General features: G+C 38.4%; 1 protein-coding gene across 2 annotated transcripts; it reads right to left on the bottom strand.

The window, feature by feature from the left end:
• Window positions 1-5,900: 5,900 nt before the first annotated feature.
• Window positions 5,901-16,519, bottom strand: mfap3l (microfibril associated protein 3 like). Of its 2 annotated transcripts, none has more exons than XM_030162297.1 (3): window positions 16,341-16,519; window positions 14,493-14,901; window positions 5,901-8,616 (listed from the first exon to the last, which is right to left on the bottom strand). In XM_030162297.1, the coding sequence occupies exons 2-3, from the start codon at window positions 14,812-14,814 to the stop codon at window positions 7,673-7,675; spliced, it is 1,266 nt and encodes a 421-aa protein (XP_030018157.1). In that variant the 5' UTR covers window positions 14,815-14,901; window positions 16,341-16,519; the 3' UTR covers window positions 5,901-7,672. The 2 variants fall into 2 exon arrangements, with proteins under 2 accessions (XP_030018157.1, XP_030018158.1); XM_030162298.1 differs by lacking the exon at window positions 16,341-16,519 and adding an exon at window positions 16,212-16,332.
• Between the last annotated feature and the right edge of the window lie 1,260 nt (window positions 16,520-17,779).

Here is a 17,779-nt window from a genome sequence, read left to right as displayed (position 1 = left end):
CAAAACATTTGATAATAGGCAGAATATTGGTAAAATATTACATACTTCTCATCAGACATTTCAGGTTCACATTATTTGTGAAAGGCTAGTCTGTAAATGTAAGCATTTTTGTGTAATTTTACTTTTTTGACACTAAAACAAAAAGAAAAATTAGCTTCTTTTCATTATGTATAGGTTATTATGATAGTCTTTTACTGGTCTGACCCACTTCAGATTGAACATCCTTGATTGTTAATATCTTCAGTATAATTTTTACATTTCACAAATTCATCCCAAGGGCTGGATTGAACCCTTTGGCCCCCAGGCCGCATGTTTGACACCTGGGATATAAACAGTGTTTAGAAGCAAAGATGAAAATTTAAACTAAACTAACCAATGCAATGATATTTATCCCAATATTAAACTACATTATGACATTTGTTAGTATTGTTTTGTATCCCAGACCCCTGTTAGAAAAGAAACACCTGAATTCAACGTGTCCACAAACTTTTGTCCGTATAGTGTTTGTTTGGAAGTGTAAGGCACAATTTTTCAACCAAAACTGGACTTGAATCTCAGTTGCACCAACAAAGTTCAGATGAATCACTTAAGCCCAGGTGTGTTCCACTAACACAGGGGTGTCAAACTCATTTTGGTTCAGGGGCCACATCCTCCCAGTATGATCGGAAGTGGGCCGGACCAGTAAAGTAATAACATAATAACATATAAATAATGCCAACTCCAAACATTTCAATGGGTTCTATAGTGAAAGAAGTAAAATTACATCATGGAAACGTTTACATCTGTAATCTGTCCTTTTAAAAATGTGAATAACATGAACAACCATGAAAAAACTGAAATTTATTAAGAAAAATGAGTTCAATTTTAACTCTATTCTGCCTCTGCTTATCATTTGTAAATGTGCATTACAACTTACAGATCACCATGGATCTGCAAATACACAAGATATTTGAGTAACTGGCAGAATATTAGTAAAATAACACTTCTCAACACATTTCTAGTTTTTCATATTTTTTGTGAAAGGCTAGTTTGTAAATTTACACATTTTCATGTAATTTCTTTTTTTTTTTTTTACACTAAAACAGAGGAAAAACTTGGAATTGTCATTATTTGTAGGTTTTTATGGTAGTATTTGACTGATCTGACCCACTGGAGACTAAAGTAGGGCTTTAAGTATGGGCCCTAAAGTAAAAGGATTGACTGTTAATATCTAATTTTTGCATTTCATAAATTCATCTCACGGGCTGGATTTGGCCCCCAGGCCATAGGTTTGACACCTGGGTTATAAATAATGACAACTCTAAAATTTTCTTTGTTTTAGTGCAAAAAATAACATTAAATTATGGAAATATTTACATGAACAAACTATCCTTTAACAATAAAATGTGAATAACCTGAACATAATATGAAGAAACTGAAGTGTTTAAAGAAAATTAAGTACAATTTTAACAATATTCTGCCTGTTATTAAATGTTTTTTGCCTTTGTAGATGCAATGTAATAATGCACATGTGGGTCATTCCATATGAAATCAACAGATTTTAAGAAAATGTAGGACAATTCCTGTACTTTCACATGGTGTCTTTTATTTTGTGATACTACCTATTCCACATGCTAGTACTGACCTTTGAATCTGAAGGTCGGACAGATATTTGTGATTTTCAGCTGTTCATATGTCATACATAACATAACATAGGACCTTCATTTTTCACAGATCCATTCCCTAAGTAGCCAAGATATAGCACATAAAATTTCTAATGAATATGATGATTAGTTTTTGTGTAACGAGTGGCCAAAAGTAGCACTGTAGAAGTTTGTGATGGATAAAATATCAACTTTGTCATTCTGTGTAACATGCAATTATAAATTTTAAGTAAATATTTTCACATTTCTTAGGACTATAGATTCATGTGAAATGATTCTGAAAATTTCAGACCTCTAGCTCTTGTTGTTCAGAAGTTATAGAAGCCTGAAAATAGCTGAAAATTTCAAGTCTTAATTTTGGTCGCAATTGAAGGGTACCCCCTACCTACTTCAAATGACCATAACTTTGGAACTATTTACAATTAAGCCTTGAAATTTTGGATTTTCCCATCATATATAATGTTCTATAACTATGTAAAAATTTAGAAAAATCTGAGAGGATCAGGTGGGGATCACTTGATGAAATTATATGGAATGACCCATGTGTAAATGATAATTGAGGCTTAGTAATGTTCAAATTGTGCTCATTTTTCTTAAGAAATGTCAGTTTTTTCAGTTTGTAAATGTAAATATTTTCATAATTTATTTTTTTTTTTGCACTCAAACAAAGACACATATGGAGTTGTGATAATTTTCAGGTTATTTTGCTGTTATTTTCCTGGTCGGGCCCAGTTGAAAAATGAGTTTGATCCATGAATCAGACGTTTTCATGTGTGTTCCACTTCTGGTGTGAGGCGTCTGAACCTCAGAAAACCGAAGTCTTTGGGTTCGTCTCCTAAATCGGCTCCAGTTCATGTTGTGTTTGGGATCCTGATGACCGGTGTTTCCTCTGTGGTGAAAATGTGAACTTTCCAGATGTTTGGACCTTTTCTGGATCACTGCATTCAGAGGATTTTCAGAATATTAGTTGTAAAATGCATCTAGTTCGCAAATAAAAGGTATAAATAAAGAAAAGGTGACTGGTCGTGGGCCCCCTTTATAGTCCTGGACCCTCAGTTTGGACAGGTCCTTTATCTGACTGGGTTGAATACTTTAGGCCTTTTCAACAGCTTTAAATTCACAGATTGAAACACCTGCTTTTTTAAAAAAAATGTAACTTTTTTTTTTTCAACCCTTTATCTGGTTAAATAAAGGTTAAAATATATGTATCTTTAAATTCAGATTGAAACACCTGCTTTTTTAAATTTTAACTTTTTTTTTTTTTTTACCCTTTGTCAGGTTAAGTAAAGGTTAAAATATATGCGTCTTTAAATTGACAGATTGAAATATCTTTTTTTTTTTTTACATTTTATTTTAAACTATTTGGTTAAATAAAGGTTAAAAATATCTTTAAATTCACAGATTGAGACGCTTGCTCTTCCCTGCTTTTTTTTATTTATAAATTTTTTCTAAAACCTTTATGTGGTTAAAGCTAAAAAAAAAAAATCTTTGAATTTGCAAACATTGAAATACTCGCTTTTTAAAAAATTTTTTAACAAAAAATCTTTATCTAGGTAAAGGTTAAAAAATATATATGCATCTTTAAATTCACAGATTGAAATGCTTGCTTTTTAATTTTTTCATCAAAAAAAAATCCAAAACTGGTTAAATAAAGACTAAAAAAAACATTTGAATTCACAAACATTGAAACGCCTGCTTTTTTTTTTTAAATTTTTACTTTTTTCTTTTTAACCTTTATGTGGTTAAATAAAGGTTAAAACAAGAACATCTTTAAATTCGCAGATTGAAACGTCTGTTTTTCCTGTTTTTTTTTTGTTTTTTTTTTACCGTTATGTGGTTAAAGGTTTAAAAAAAAAAAAAATCCTCTTTGAATTCACAAATTGAAATGCCTACTTTTTAATTTTTTCATCATCCAAAAAAGAAAAAAAAAACTGGTTAAATAAGGACTAAAAAACATTTGAATTCGTAAACATATCTAAACACCTGCTTTAAAAAAAAAAAAAAAAAAAGTTACTTTTTTTAACCTTTATCTGGTTAAATAAAGGTAAAAACAAAAACATCTTTAAATTCACACATTGAAACGCCTGCTTTTCCTGTTTTTTGTTTGTTTTTTATCTTTATCTGATTAAAGGTAAAAAACAAAAAAAACCCATCTTTAAATTCACTAATTGAAATGCAATGCTCTTTCCAGCTTTTTTTTTTTTGCTTTTTTTGCTTTTTTCCCCCCTCTATCTGGTTAAATAAAGGTTCAAACCTCTTTAAATCCCCAGATTGAAATGCCTGCTTGTTTCTGCTTTTTTTTTTTAAATTTATTTTGTACTTTTTTTTTTTTTTTGTGCCAATGCCAAAGGGACCTGAAGCCGAGTGTGGACAAACATCTGCACCTTAGCCGTGGAATCGCTGCAGAAGTATGTGTGTTTACGAGTGGGTGTGGCTGTGGGCGTGGCTGTAGGGGCGGGGGGCTTCATCCTGTGGACTCGTTTCCTTGGCAGTCCCACTGGACTGTCCCACTGTGGGTCGACAGGGGGAGGAGCGTCGTCTTTGTTAACCGAGGGTGTTGCCTAACGTCGTATTTCATACTGATCTCGATGTTTTCTCCTTTGTTTTTTTTTTTTTTTTTTTTATTTATGGGTAGTGTCGATAGAGTTGTGCATTACTATGAAGAATTTTATGTATGATTACATGGATTGTTTGATTGTACATTTAAAAACAAAATATGTAAAGATTAAATTTTGTTTTAAATTAAAAGGAAAAAAAGATTCAAGTTGCACCGGGCATGTCGGTGTTTCATTTATTCATTCATTCATTCATTCGGCCCATGTTAACGTTAATGTGGTCGATTAATGAAATATGAAACGTTTTTCACTAGTCACTTATCTGGTGATGCTAAAATGGCATCAACATCCCTTCTGCAGGTTTCAGTATATATTTCTTTTTTCTGATTTTTTTTTTTTTTTCCTGAAATCTGATTTTTTCTTTTTACTGAAATTAGATCTCTATTATTATTATTATTATTATTATTAGTAGTAGTAGTAGTAAAGAAAAAACCTGAAGTGACGAAAGAAAATTATGTACAATTTTAACAATATTCTGCCTGTCTCCAAATGTGTTTTTGTTTGTTTTGGTTTTTTTTACCTTTATTTAATAAGGTAAATGTTTTCCATATTTAAAATTGCACTTATTTTTCTGAGGAAATTTCAGGTTCATGTCTTTCACATTTTTAAGCAAACTTTCTACACATAAACACTTTCATAATGTAATTTTACTTTTTCAAACATGAACCTGAAATCTCTAGTTATTTCAGCTTTTTTCTTTTAAGTAAATGAAGTACAATTTTAACAATATTTTACCTGTTACTAAATGTTTTGTGCCTTTGTAGCTCTGATCTATAATGCACATGTATAAATAATCATTTTAGGAATAATATTGTTAAAATTGCACTTATTTCTCGAGCAATTTCTTTTTTTTCACATCTTTTTTGTTTGGAAGGTTTGTATATGTACTTCTTTTCATAAATTAATTTAAAATTTTGCGCTAAAACGGAAAAACACTTGTAGTTTTCATTATTTGTAGGTTATTATATTATTATTTCACTTCAGATCATATTGGGCTTAATGTGGACCCTGACCTAAAATGAGTTTGACACCTCTGGCATAACTTTTGATCCTCAGTGGAACATAGGGACTGACCGGCTGCAGTAAACCTGCTCATGAACCTGCTGGTGCTGCCCCCTGGTGGACTGAAGGTCAATGACCGGTCTGCATGTGGACGCCTTTCTGAAGCGTCTCATCAGTGTTCAACAGTAAACTGAGACACTGAGGCCTTAAGTGCATGTATCATTGATGTTCCTGTCAGTCCTCCTGTTGCGTAACCGTTCCCTGTACCCTACCTGGATACACTCCACTGCTTTTTTTCAATCCATACTCTGAGCTCGTGTTTGGGACTCAAATCTACGACAGAGTTGACATTCGCAGGCCTGTTCCTCCTCCCACTGCTTCGTGCTCGGGGACAGATGGCTGAAGGTTTCCAGCTCTTGTCAGCCGATCCATTTCCTCCATCACCTTTGTGTCACTTTGTGAGATTCAGCCTCGTAACCATGGCGACGGCTGCAGTGAAAAGCAAGAGCCCAGAGTGCATTATTAACCCACACCTACCACGGAACACAAACTGAAAACAAAACTGTGTGGCTCTAGTGGGAGGGGTTTTCCCCTTCACTTTTGTCATTTCCACCTTTAGACGTAATCACACAGCGCTTTTATACACAGCACTTCCATTTTATTCCACTACAAAAGAGGCATCTCAAGAGCACCAGTGAAAGCAGAACAGCATCCAGTTTGGATCTGAGCAAACGCCACCGACTGGAGCGTCAGCCAAGCAAAGTAAGACGAGAAAACCAGTCCTTTTAGTCCCAGAGAAACATGTCCGACCCCTCTAGTGTCCACTTCGACATGCAGCGGCGACACAACTGCACGACAAAATCCTCTGCAAGAGCAATACTGGAATCAGATGAGGAAGAAACTAAAAAAACAGTACAACAGAGGAAGTGGAAAAAAAAAAAAACAACAAAGGGGAAAAAGCATCAACTACAAGAAACAAAACCACAGCACAAATGGGGAATAATATAATGATAGTCTGAAAAAGACAGAAACTCGATGCCGAGGTGTGTGAGACCCATTCAGAGCTGAACTGTACAGACAGGCTGACCTGGCTTATTTTAGTAGAAATGCAGTAGGCTGTACAATCATGAAACTGTGACCGAGCTTAAATGTTTTTTTCCATTTTTCAGTCCGTACATCACTTTGTGAGCAGAGCGGTGGTACAATAATAGCGGACCCATCAGCTCTGCCGGTAGCTGGATGTAAATTCTTGAGTGAACCAAGGAAGCTTAGCTTTTCACGGTCACAAAAATGGCATGAAGAGCAGCTTGAGGCAGATTTTCTTGAGTAAAAACCTTGTAAGAAACTAAAAATTGGAACACTATCGCCCCTTGAGAGTGAGGTACCCTCAGTTTTTAAATAAGAGTATGAGTTATGAAAACCTCAAGACACAAAATGTCCATGTACAATTCTTCGCTTATTATTACATTAGTGTAGAGACAAAGTGCTGCAGGGATGACCAGGGTTTGAAGGCGAACCTGGAAGTTAGCATCGCTCCACTTCCCTCCACAAGAAGCCAAAGGGATTTTCCAACTAGTCTACTGATGACCAGCACACTGGCAGTTAGCATGTCTGGAGTCAGCGTAATCAAACGAAAACTAACAAACAAAAAACCCATCTGCATCCATGCAGCCAACTTCTGTTTTTAACCACTAATACTGTTACTTAAGTTCAAATTGACTCATTTCTTCCATCAGTTTTTAGATTTTTGAGGAACAAAACTTATTTGACATTTACGTTCTCCAAGAAAACCACTTTTGTTTTGAAGTGGGAATGTTATCACCAAAGCTAAAGGACCAGCTTTAGGCTGTGGTCACATGATTTCAGTGTTTTTACCACTGTGCTTCTAACTGAGCATGAGGTCACATGCTTACCTCTGTCCTCTCAGCCTCCATCCAGAACCTGGTCAATAAATCCAATTTTCACTGTCGCTGCTTTAGAAAGATTTATGCAGAAAACTGCCTGAATTGTCAAACAAAAACTTGATTGTTACTGTTGAAAACGTCAACAAATAAAACCTGATGCTTTCTGGATCAACTCCTGGACGAAGCCTTACTGCTACTGTCACTGACTTCCAGAGGAGGGAACCTGAAGATCCAAATGCTATTTGACCTTGGAGGGATAGGGGTCATTCCTGCAGCCCTCTGTGGTACTGATTCCCCTCCCGTGTACATTCAAGCATGAAAACCCCAAAGTGAAAAGACTGTGTGGTTTACTCTCCACTGAGGCTAAAACACGTTAAAGAGACTGTTCTGTTCAGAAAAAAATGATTCAGTGTCAAACTGTGAAGTACAAAGGTGTAGTGGACCTGTTGTTTATTCGTCTTCAAGTGAGAATGCATAGCAGGTTGACTGGTGGTTGGGCTGTTCGTCATCACACATGGCTCTCGTAGAACACCTGGCAGGGAGGAGGGGTCTTATTGGCTGCCGGTTGTTCAGCGGCTGCGGGTTCGATCGTCTGCTCCCCCTTGGGTTCACTTTGCTCCTCGTGGTTCAGAGGAGCCAGAGCCGGTAGTGGAGGTGAGGAGGTTATGGCTTCCTGCTGGTTTGGGGCTTCTATGTTACAGTATCCTCCGATGGCGAGCGGCGGGTGGACTGACACCTGGATGGCGATGTGCTGCGGCTGCTCGTGGACAGATGAGTTGTCTGAGTCGGCTGTGGGCGAGTCGCTGCGCTCCCTCTCCCGGTCCCGGTTTCGCTCCCTCTCTCGCTCCCTCTCCTGCAGAATGGTGAAAACGTCTCTGGCTCCGATGGCAGCCACCTGGCCCGCCACCTCACGCCGTCCCTCCGGTGCTTGTCTGACAAAAGTGTGCCTCATCTCCTCCACCCCCACCACCTCCAGGATCTCCTCCATGAAGGTGCGGCAGTTCATGATGAGCGGCGGCAGCGGGATGCTACGCGCCAGCTCCTCGATGTAACGCGCAAACTCCATGGTCTTGAACTGCGTCACCTTGGCCAGCTCCAGCGTCTTGGCTGAGGTGATGATGGGGATCCGCTTGGCGATCTCGAAGGCCTTCTGGAGCTTCTCGGCACCCTCGGTACGGAAGAACTCGTTGATGGCTTTCTCAGTCTTCTTCAGGTGGCTGCTCATCATGCACAGGCGTGTGACGTTCAGAGCCATGATGATGGTGAAGGTGACCAGGCAGACCACCATGTAGTACACGCCCATGTCCCCGTTGGTGAAGACCACACGCAGCGTCACAGTACAGTTGGAGGTGCCGTGGACGTTGGACGCCATGCAGGTGTACTTCCCCCGGTCTGCGAACTCGATGCTGGTGATGTTGAGGACACCGTTCTCCAGCAGCCACCATTTCCCACCTGCAAACAGTGAACACAGCAAAGAAGAACAGGACGTCAGACACAAACCTCCAGAGCTTCAACACTGACAGAGATAGAAACAGAGAATGGAACCCTGAGCTGATCAGAGGTCACCACCAAACAGCACTATTTAGGTCCATTTAATAAACACTTTACACAAATGACCTATTTTTGTTGTATTTCAAATGACTTACAACCTTTGTGCAAATTTAAGACAAAAAAGAAAATAAAAAAGGATAACAGGCAACACTTTCCAGTTCTAGATGCACAAAAATAAAGACCTGAACTTCAGTCATATAGTTAAAGAACAAACATAATGAACTGTCTGACTGGTCACTTAGTACCAGTCAGTGTGAGATTTTGCAGTTATGACTGAAAACAAAGCTACTTAAAGAATGACAATATAAGATTTCAACATAAATTTTCTGATTTAACAGCCATTTTATTACTAACAAAGTCTAAAAGTGATTGATTGGAAACTAAATAATTACTGAGATGAAGACGTCAAAGCAATGAATATCTACATGCCTTAATCTGGATGACGAACATCCAACTGATGTCCATGTAATTAATCACTAAATGTGGAACTGAATGTCAAACAAAGCATATGTTTTGTTGATTTTTCCGCTCAGTCTCCCATCATCTTTCAGCCTCTATCAGAGCCCAGTTCTGCTGATATCAGTAGTTTGTTAAATGTCCTATTAATGCAAATAATTGGTCAGACTGATTTAACAGTTTATCTCCAATGCTGTCACTAACCAATTAGAATGGAGGAAGAACCAAAGCCGTGTCACATGAATGTGTAAAGTATAATGACATCACAGAAGTCTGCATCCATATGTCAGTGCAGACGATGATAAAGCATCGTCCCAATGATGAAAACATGTGAAACCTTGAAAAGAGCAGATTATTACAAATCTTCAGGTCTGATATTTGTGGTAGTGTTAAAAAAACAAACATTCACTTGGATAACCTACTTTACAAATGTGATTTATAACCTGATTCTTCAAGGCTCGCTAAAGATTCACTGAACCCCCTAATTATCTGTGGTCAGAGTTTATTTCATTGAAATCCTCTTAATGTGTCACTTCACTTTTGACTAAATCCTCTGTTCTGAAACCTGTCTGCAGATGTATAATAGACCCTGCTCATATCTGTTCTCTTTTTATTGAGTCTCAAAACTCAAGGGGACACAGGACTTGGTCACTCAAACGATACAAAACCATCAAGTCCCTGTGAGTCAAGCAGCACAATGTCTTTATCACTTCTGATGTTTCACTGAATGTACCATCTAACCCCAGTGAAATGTGAAATACAACATCAGCGGTGTCAAACATGCAGCCTACGGCCCAAAACCAGCCCTCCAATGGGTTCAATCTGGCCCACAGCGGGAATTTGTAAAGTGCAAAAATTCCATAGAAGACACTGACAGTGAAAGGTGTCAATCTTGACAAGTTGTTTTGATCATAAAGTTAAAAGCAATATCTAAAGTTCCAGATACCTGTTACTGAATGTTTTGTGTATTTGTAGATCCACTGTGATCTGTAGATTCTAACGTACATGTGTAAATGATCAACTGAGGCAGAATATTGTTAAAATTCCACTTCTGTTTCTCAAGAAATTTCAGATTATTCACATTTTTGTTTAAGGATAGATGGTAAACATTTTCGTAGTGTCTTTTTTTTTTACACTAAAACAAGGAGACAAATTTGGAGTTGACATTATTTAGAGTTTATTATGCTCTTATTTTACTGGTCCACCCACTTGAGGTCAAACTGGGCTGGACGTGGTCCCTGAACAGAAATGAGTTCAACCCCCCTGTACTACATCACCTCTGATCTCCACACCACACTGTTGTTGCTCAACTGGATGACGAACATATTCAAATATCTGCTCAACTTATTTACTCTGACATAAAACTAATTTTTAAAAAATCACAGATGGCACACAACCAACACAGAGCTGTAGATAAATCTCAGCACAGATGTGTTTCTTGAGTTTAAGTCCCCAGTATTATTGTGATAGAGTGCCTCCTTTACTACTAATAATCACTACTGGTGCAGAAAAATAGAAAGAGCAGATTGTTTCTTATTGATGTTTATGAGTTTACCATGGAGAGCCACTGACCTTATTTCTGCTGCCACTCCTTCAATATTTAAATACTGTGGTGTGACTCATTTCATCTGGAAACACTGCTGAGGGTTGAGTCAGGACACTAATCACAACAGGAACATGTAGAGGGTATTCAGTGGGCCGCAGGCACTGATTACATGGTTCTTTTTGGTGATAATTTAACTGTCCTGGACAATGTTTTACAGACATGTTTTACATTTGGCCTGTGATTGACTATCTGCAGTATGGTCTGTAAAAGTCAATAACATGTGGCCACCCAAACCAACATAATTATTAATAATGAGGAAGAAAACAGGCCAACTAAGGAGTAGGTGATTCAAAAGTAAACCACTTAATTTTATACAACACTTACACACTTTTTCGAACTACACACATGCATAAACAAACATGCCCACTCGTTCTACATCTCTATGAAGTAAAACATAAATCTGCCCCTACCCCAAATAAAAACTAGTCAATTCAAATAAAAATAAGTTGACTACTACAAACTAACAACTCAACTTTGTTTTGTAAATGCAAAAAAAACCAAATACCAAAATGAGGGAAAGCACCAAAATACAAAAATACACCCCTTTCTATTGCAGTTCCCTCTTCTCAGTTGATATAAAAAAAAGCTAACCTTAAATACAGATTAACCTACCACTGTTTCATTTGGATATAATTATGTTCACACATGGACTAGAACAGTATGGCTGCCTCCAGTTCACCTGTGACACAATCTGATCAGTGATCATTAGGTACAGCAGTTAATCACATGGTTAAACCCCTTCCAGTCTGAAAACACATGCTTAGACAAAATCTACATCACTGGTTATATTTTATACAACCTGAAAACACATGCAAGGGACAAATGCAGACGTATCCTGTCCTCTAAGACCACTGGAGCTTCACTATGCTGAGAGGTATTCAAGTCATGTCTGGCTAAAAAACTTTCAAGCACTGCACATATTGAAGTTTCACATTGGAAAATGTTTATGGAAACAACAACATTCAAAGCCTTTTTTCCTACTTTTCCACTCAATTGAGATAGTTTCTGCCATTTTTTAAAACAGTAAAAGTGGATTAAAGGAAGATAGAAAGCCCGTTTTCAAATAAATTCTGACATAGAGAGATTTTATGAATGAGAAGCTGACTGAGCTGATTTTATTCTCTCCAAAACAGTTTTTGGAAGTACTCGCATCGCAATTCACTTTTTTCTGTAAAATTTGGACATTTGTTTGACATTTTCTGGAATGGATTGATCTTCTTAAGTCCCCCTAAATCACATATATGCACACACACACTAAAATCAAAAGACAATCACAGTATGTCTGTACTATTACATAATCATGAAAGGCTGTAGTGTAAAGCTTCCAATTTATGAGGATTAGGGTGATCTAAATCTGTCATCTGGCAATATTTGTGATTTAGTGACACTGAGCAGAAATAGCTATGTATAAAACACAGACAATAAGCTGACTCAAAACGAATCACAATATTGCCTAAAACAATCGCAGTATGATTTTTTTTCCCCCAGCAGCCCTCATACTGGACCTAAAAATAAAACTAAAGCACAAGGACAAAAAAAGGGTTATCTACTCCTGACTTCTGGCACATTCTATATTGGAGTTGGTTTTTTTGGCTTTCCATCACAAGCAACAGCATTTTAGTGAATTCAAGTCCAGCTATAAGTCTGATCCTCCTACTACTCTGTGTGTGTGGGAGGAAAGATGGACGCATATCAAAACACTTGTTTCTGTATCTGAGACCTGAATGAGACTTAAAAACACTTGTGCCCCCTTCAGCAGTGTTAGCATGTTCAGTTTCCTAGAGTGCTACTCTCTAGAGGAGACGAATGTGCTACAGGAAATGCAGCCTGGCCATCAACAGAAGCCCACCCATCCGACGGCAACATTTCTAATTTTATCACCACCACTTCATCATGGGATGTGACTCTGATGTGCTGCGTGATTCTACAAGGAGTGTGTTAGTGCAAATCATAGCAGCCTGTCGAACAGAAATGCAGAGAAATCCACTGAGGGAAGGTTAATAGATTACTATAGCTGCTGTTTATTAGTGACAGAACTCTGTGCTGTGGTGAAAGTATAACCCTCCCTAATGATATTCCTGTGGGTGACTCTAGGGAGGTGAGACTGTTCAGGCTTTGTGGGTCGTAATAACAATGCTATGTTTCCTCTCTCTCTGATGGCAGGTTTCAACAGGTCCACTCAGGAGGAACATCAACACTCCTGCTGGGAATCACCGTATTTAGACTGTCTTTGCCATCTAACAGCCCGTTCACACAGGAAGTGAAACCCTGAGGCCTTCTTCAAAGCCATCACATTCACATACTTCACATACTTTGACAAAAACAATTACTTAATTTCACAGAACAAAGGAGCTGTTGGTCTATGGCTACCTTGATCTGTTTGATATTTTGTATGTTAGTGGAACCATGTGAATTCAGTGTTTTAACTTGCTAGTTTAGATACTAGCCTGGTGACCAAAGAAGAAGTAGAGGTACAGCAGTTACTGTGTTGTCTGTGGTATGGCTACCACTTTTTGTCTAAAGGAGTCTGATGGCTTTGTAGAAAGCAGTATAAATTGATCAGCTAACACACTGTGATCACTGATAGGTGATCATTTCGTTACAATGACACCTTTGTGGCAGCAAGTAAACATTGAGTCCTTGAAATGGATCAATTGGAACAAACAAAAAGTTCTACGTAAGGATCTGAGTGACTGTGACAAGAACCAGATTGTGGTGGCTACACGACTGCATCAGGGCATCTCCAGAACTGCAGGTCTTGTTGGGTTGGGTGTTTCAGTGATAAGCATGTACCAAATACGGTCTAAGGAAAGACATCCCGGTCTGAATCCAACTGAACATCTGTGGGATGTGCACAGACCAATCTGATCCAATGAGTTCCCATGTTGGAACTTAGAGGACTTTAAGGGTCTACTGCCAATATCTTGGTGTCAGATTCCATCTTCAGAGCTCTAGTGGAGACTGCATTTTCAAGATGTTTTGATGGCAAAAGGAAGGCCTACATAATATCAGGCAGGTGGTGATAATGTTATATTGTCACTGATGCCCAAGTGGACTAACATCCACTCAAGACCACTTTTGGTAGGTATTAACCACTTCAGACAAAGAACAACCAACAATACCTACAGCTCTGAAGATCCTCTGTGTGTGCTCTTACTTCAGTGCATAGTGCGTTACTGTGAAGCAATAATCCTGAACTCACTCATGTAAGTGGTCCTTATTCTAGACCTGAGGGATGCCTTGGTTGTTGAAACACAAAGAACTGGTTAGATATTATCTACTAGTTCTTAACCAGACCCTGGAAGTGCTTTGGAGGGGAAAGGACCAACAGTGGCTTTTAAAAAGACACAATGAGAAGGTGAATTGACTGTTTCTGTTCTTTCTACATGTTGCTGTACCGTGTAAATGTTATTCAAACTAATCTGGGCAGCAAATGCCATTCATTTAATAAACTGGGTTATTCTTTAAAGTGCAATTTTACTCTGAACAGACAAAATGTGTTTTAAGGACTTTTTCAGTTCCTCTGGATGACAAATCACAAATGTGTGTCACCTTTGACACACCTGATTTAACTTTAGCCTATAATTAGGGTGTTATTTTTCATACTAAATAACCAACCTGACACCCATTACTGCTAATGAAAATGGAATGGTGACTAGCAGTGGTGAAAAGGAGAACCAGAAACCAGGTTTAAAGTAACAGAGCTGAGTCTCACCGTTGGTTTCCGTGTCCAGGCGGTCTCCATGGGAGTTGAACCACTGAACGCTGGGGAACGGGTCTCCGGTGACATTGCAATCAATCAGCGCACAGCTCCCCTCTCGGGCAATTATCTGACTCACTTTTGTGAACACAACTGGGACAAATCCATCGTCTGTCACAGTGCCATTTTCCGTGTGGTTTCTGACCGTGTCTGACACAAGGGCCCCGGCAGTCTGGGAGGTGAAAAGGGACACCAGGACCACAAACGCCAACCCACCAACGCTGTGCATTTTTTCCAAATGTTGGTGTATCACCCAAGGAGGAAGAGATGGTGTCATTCCACATGGGCCTCCATCCTGCAGACTGGCTATCTCTTGATAGAAGAAAGGAGTTTGGTATTCAGCTCTTCGACCTCAAACATCTCACTGAAAACGAGCAAAGGATTGACATGTTTGATCAAAAACATAACAAAACATTAGGAGATATGCAAAAGTTGGAACCAGCTGATAATGAAAACAGGACCCAGCACTGTGAAGGATGGAGCTCATTCCCTACCAAACTTTTAACAATACATGTTTTACAAATGACTGAAATACACTATCAAACACCGCATCATTTACAAAACATCTACTTTCCAGTTGAACTGCATTTTTCATAATAAAAAAGGGTTTAATGCATAAAAATATGCCACATATGTGTACTTATCTTCCTAACAACAAACAGCAGTTAGATATCATTTCCGTTACTTAGTGTGAAAATATCACGAGGCTGATCTATTTGGACATGACTGCTGTTCAGAAAATGTTGAAATTACCAAGTTAGCTAAGCTATATTTCAGAAGCTTTCAGAAGGCAAAATTGAATGTGAAAACCAAATTGGTCTTTTATAGTGCAGACCATTTATGAAATTCTTAAATTGATTTTGACAGGAAACACTTCCATACAATTATGTGATAATAGCAGAAACTACCTATCCTGCAGCCTCTGGTGACAACTTTAAATATTCCAGTATATTTCTGACCCACAGTTCAACATCCAAAGATTAATCCCTCTGAGATTATGGTTTGTACATTTATAAACATTACATTACACATCTGCTAAGTCTATCCTCAGTAACGTTAGCTCACAACACTAAACACCTTAAGGTTTGGGGTTTCAGCGAGTCCAACGATGCAAACAGCAGACAAAAGACATCACCGGTTAACATTAGAGACAGACGGGTGTCTTTATTCTAACAGCTGTACGCTCCTGGCTTCAAACAGATGAAAACAAAGCCCTACTACATAACGGAGCGTCGTGGGCACCGTCTACCTTCAAGCTCGCTCAGTTGTTGCTAAACCTACTGGCACTGAACACTACATCGTTAACATTTCAGACCCAAAGGAAGAGACATTTCCGAATTTAGATAGGTTACTGTACAAAATACTCGCATTTCACAACAGTGACACGTAATCGTCGCTATAAACGTTGTCTTATAAGCGTTAAAAAAATCATTTGATAGAGGCACAGGATCCGGCTATTTACTGGAGAGCGGTTTTCTATTACGGGACCCTTCCAGAACTGTACCGCTGCAACTGTTTACAAGCGGTTGTAGGGCAGACAGTCTTATTTTTTTGTCAACAAATTGTCACATCCAGGTGTTAATACAGTCAGCAGCAATTATTATTCCCTCTACCTTACGGTTGTACATGTACTATGTATTAAACAGACTTTATGCAGAGAAATGCACTAGTTACCGTAGGAACGCGAGCCCTGCGGTCCAGCAGCAGTGAATAGCCAACTCAGCGTCGACGTTAGCCGCTAACTAAGCTAACATTTACACATTCTTTAACTTCTCCTGTCAGAGTAAAGCCTTGTGTACTCACATTGTGGCCCCTCGCCGTGTTGCGCGAATGTGTAGTTGGAAAGAGCGGTGTATTTTTTATTTATTTTTTATTAATTTATTTTTTGTTCGCTATTCCTTCGTTATCTCCATCCTCCTCCCACCGCCGCTCGTGCGTCCGCTATGCGTCGCGCGAGCAGCCTGAGGTTCCTGTGAGCCTGTGGACTGACTGGGTGGAACTTCCGACACTGCAGCACAGCTGTGTTCAGGTGCAGCACTAAAATAAGACTGCAGCACAGCTGTGTTCAAGTGCAACACTAAAACTGAGACTGCAGCACAGCTGTGTTCAGGTGCGACACTAAAACTGAGACTGCAGCACAGCTGTGTTCAGGTGCGACACTAAAATAAGACTGCAGCACAGCTGTGTTCAGGTGCGACACTAAAATAAGACTGCAGCACAGCTGTGTTCAGGTGCACCACTAAAATAAGACTGCAGCACAGCTGTGTTCAGGTGCAGCACTAAAATAAGACTGCAGCACAGCTGTGTTCAGGTGCAGCACTAAAATAAGACTGCAGCACAGCTGTGTTCAGGTGCAACACTAAAATAAGACTGCAGCACAGCTGTGTTCAGGTGCAACACTAAAATAAGACTGCAGCACAGCTGGGTTCAGGTGCAACACTAAAATAAGACTGCAGCACAGCTGGGTTCAGGTGCAACACTAAAGCAGACTTTAGGACATATACAAATGTCCTAACAGGCATTTTCTGTACTCATTACTCATATTTTCCGAGCAATGACCCATAATGTGCGGTGGCCCAGAGGTGCAACAGCCCAAAAAATTATCCACTATAAGAAAAAAAAGAGAACAGCCCAAAAAATATCCACTGTGAGAAAAAAAAAGAAAGAAGGCCAAAAAATTATCGATTAAAGACAAAAAAGAGAACGGCCCAAAAAATTATCCACTATAAGAAAAAAAAGAGAACAGCCCAAAAAAAAAAAAAAAAATTAAAAAAAAATACACTATAAGAAAAAAAAAAGAGAACAGCCCAAAAAATTATCCACTATAAGAAACAAAAGAGAACAGCCCAAAAAAAATTATCCACTATAAGAAAAAAAGAGAACAGCCCAAAAAATTATCTGCTATAAGGAAAAAAAAAAAAAAAACATCATCCACCTTTTCTTTTTTTTTTCAACTATATTTATTGAACATTTTCAATGAACACGACAGACATATCAGTTCGTAACAGTCAATGCACAATCAAGAATGACATATCTGACTGTCAACACCCATCCCTTCCCACCCACCCAACCCACAGGCCAAAAAAAAAAAAAAAAAAAAACCTCAATAAATAAAAAATAAGGAAAAACATTAAAGAAACTCAAAAACGGAAACCATAAATAATGATAAAGGAACTCAAATCGTAAAAGTCAAAAGTTAGTATAGTACACAGAAATAAGAGAAGAAAGGAAAAGACTACACA

The sequence above is a fragment of the Sphaeramia orbicularis genome, chromosome 18 (genome assembly GCF_902148855.1).
Source record: "Sphaeramia orbicularis chromosome 18, fSphaOr1.1, whole genome shotgun sequence".
NCBI classification, from domain to species: domain Eukaryota; kingdom Metazoa; phylum Chordata; class Actinopteri; order Kurtiformes; family Apogonidae; genus Sphaeramia; species Sphaeramia orbicularis.
Note: the sequence above shows the minus strand (reverse complement) of the source record. Positions and strands in the feature narration are given on the sequence as shown.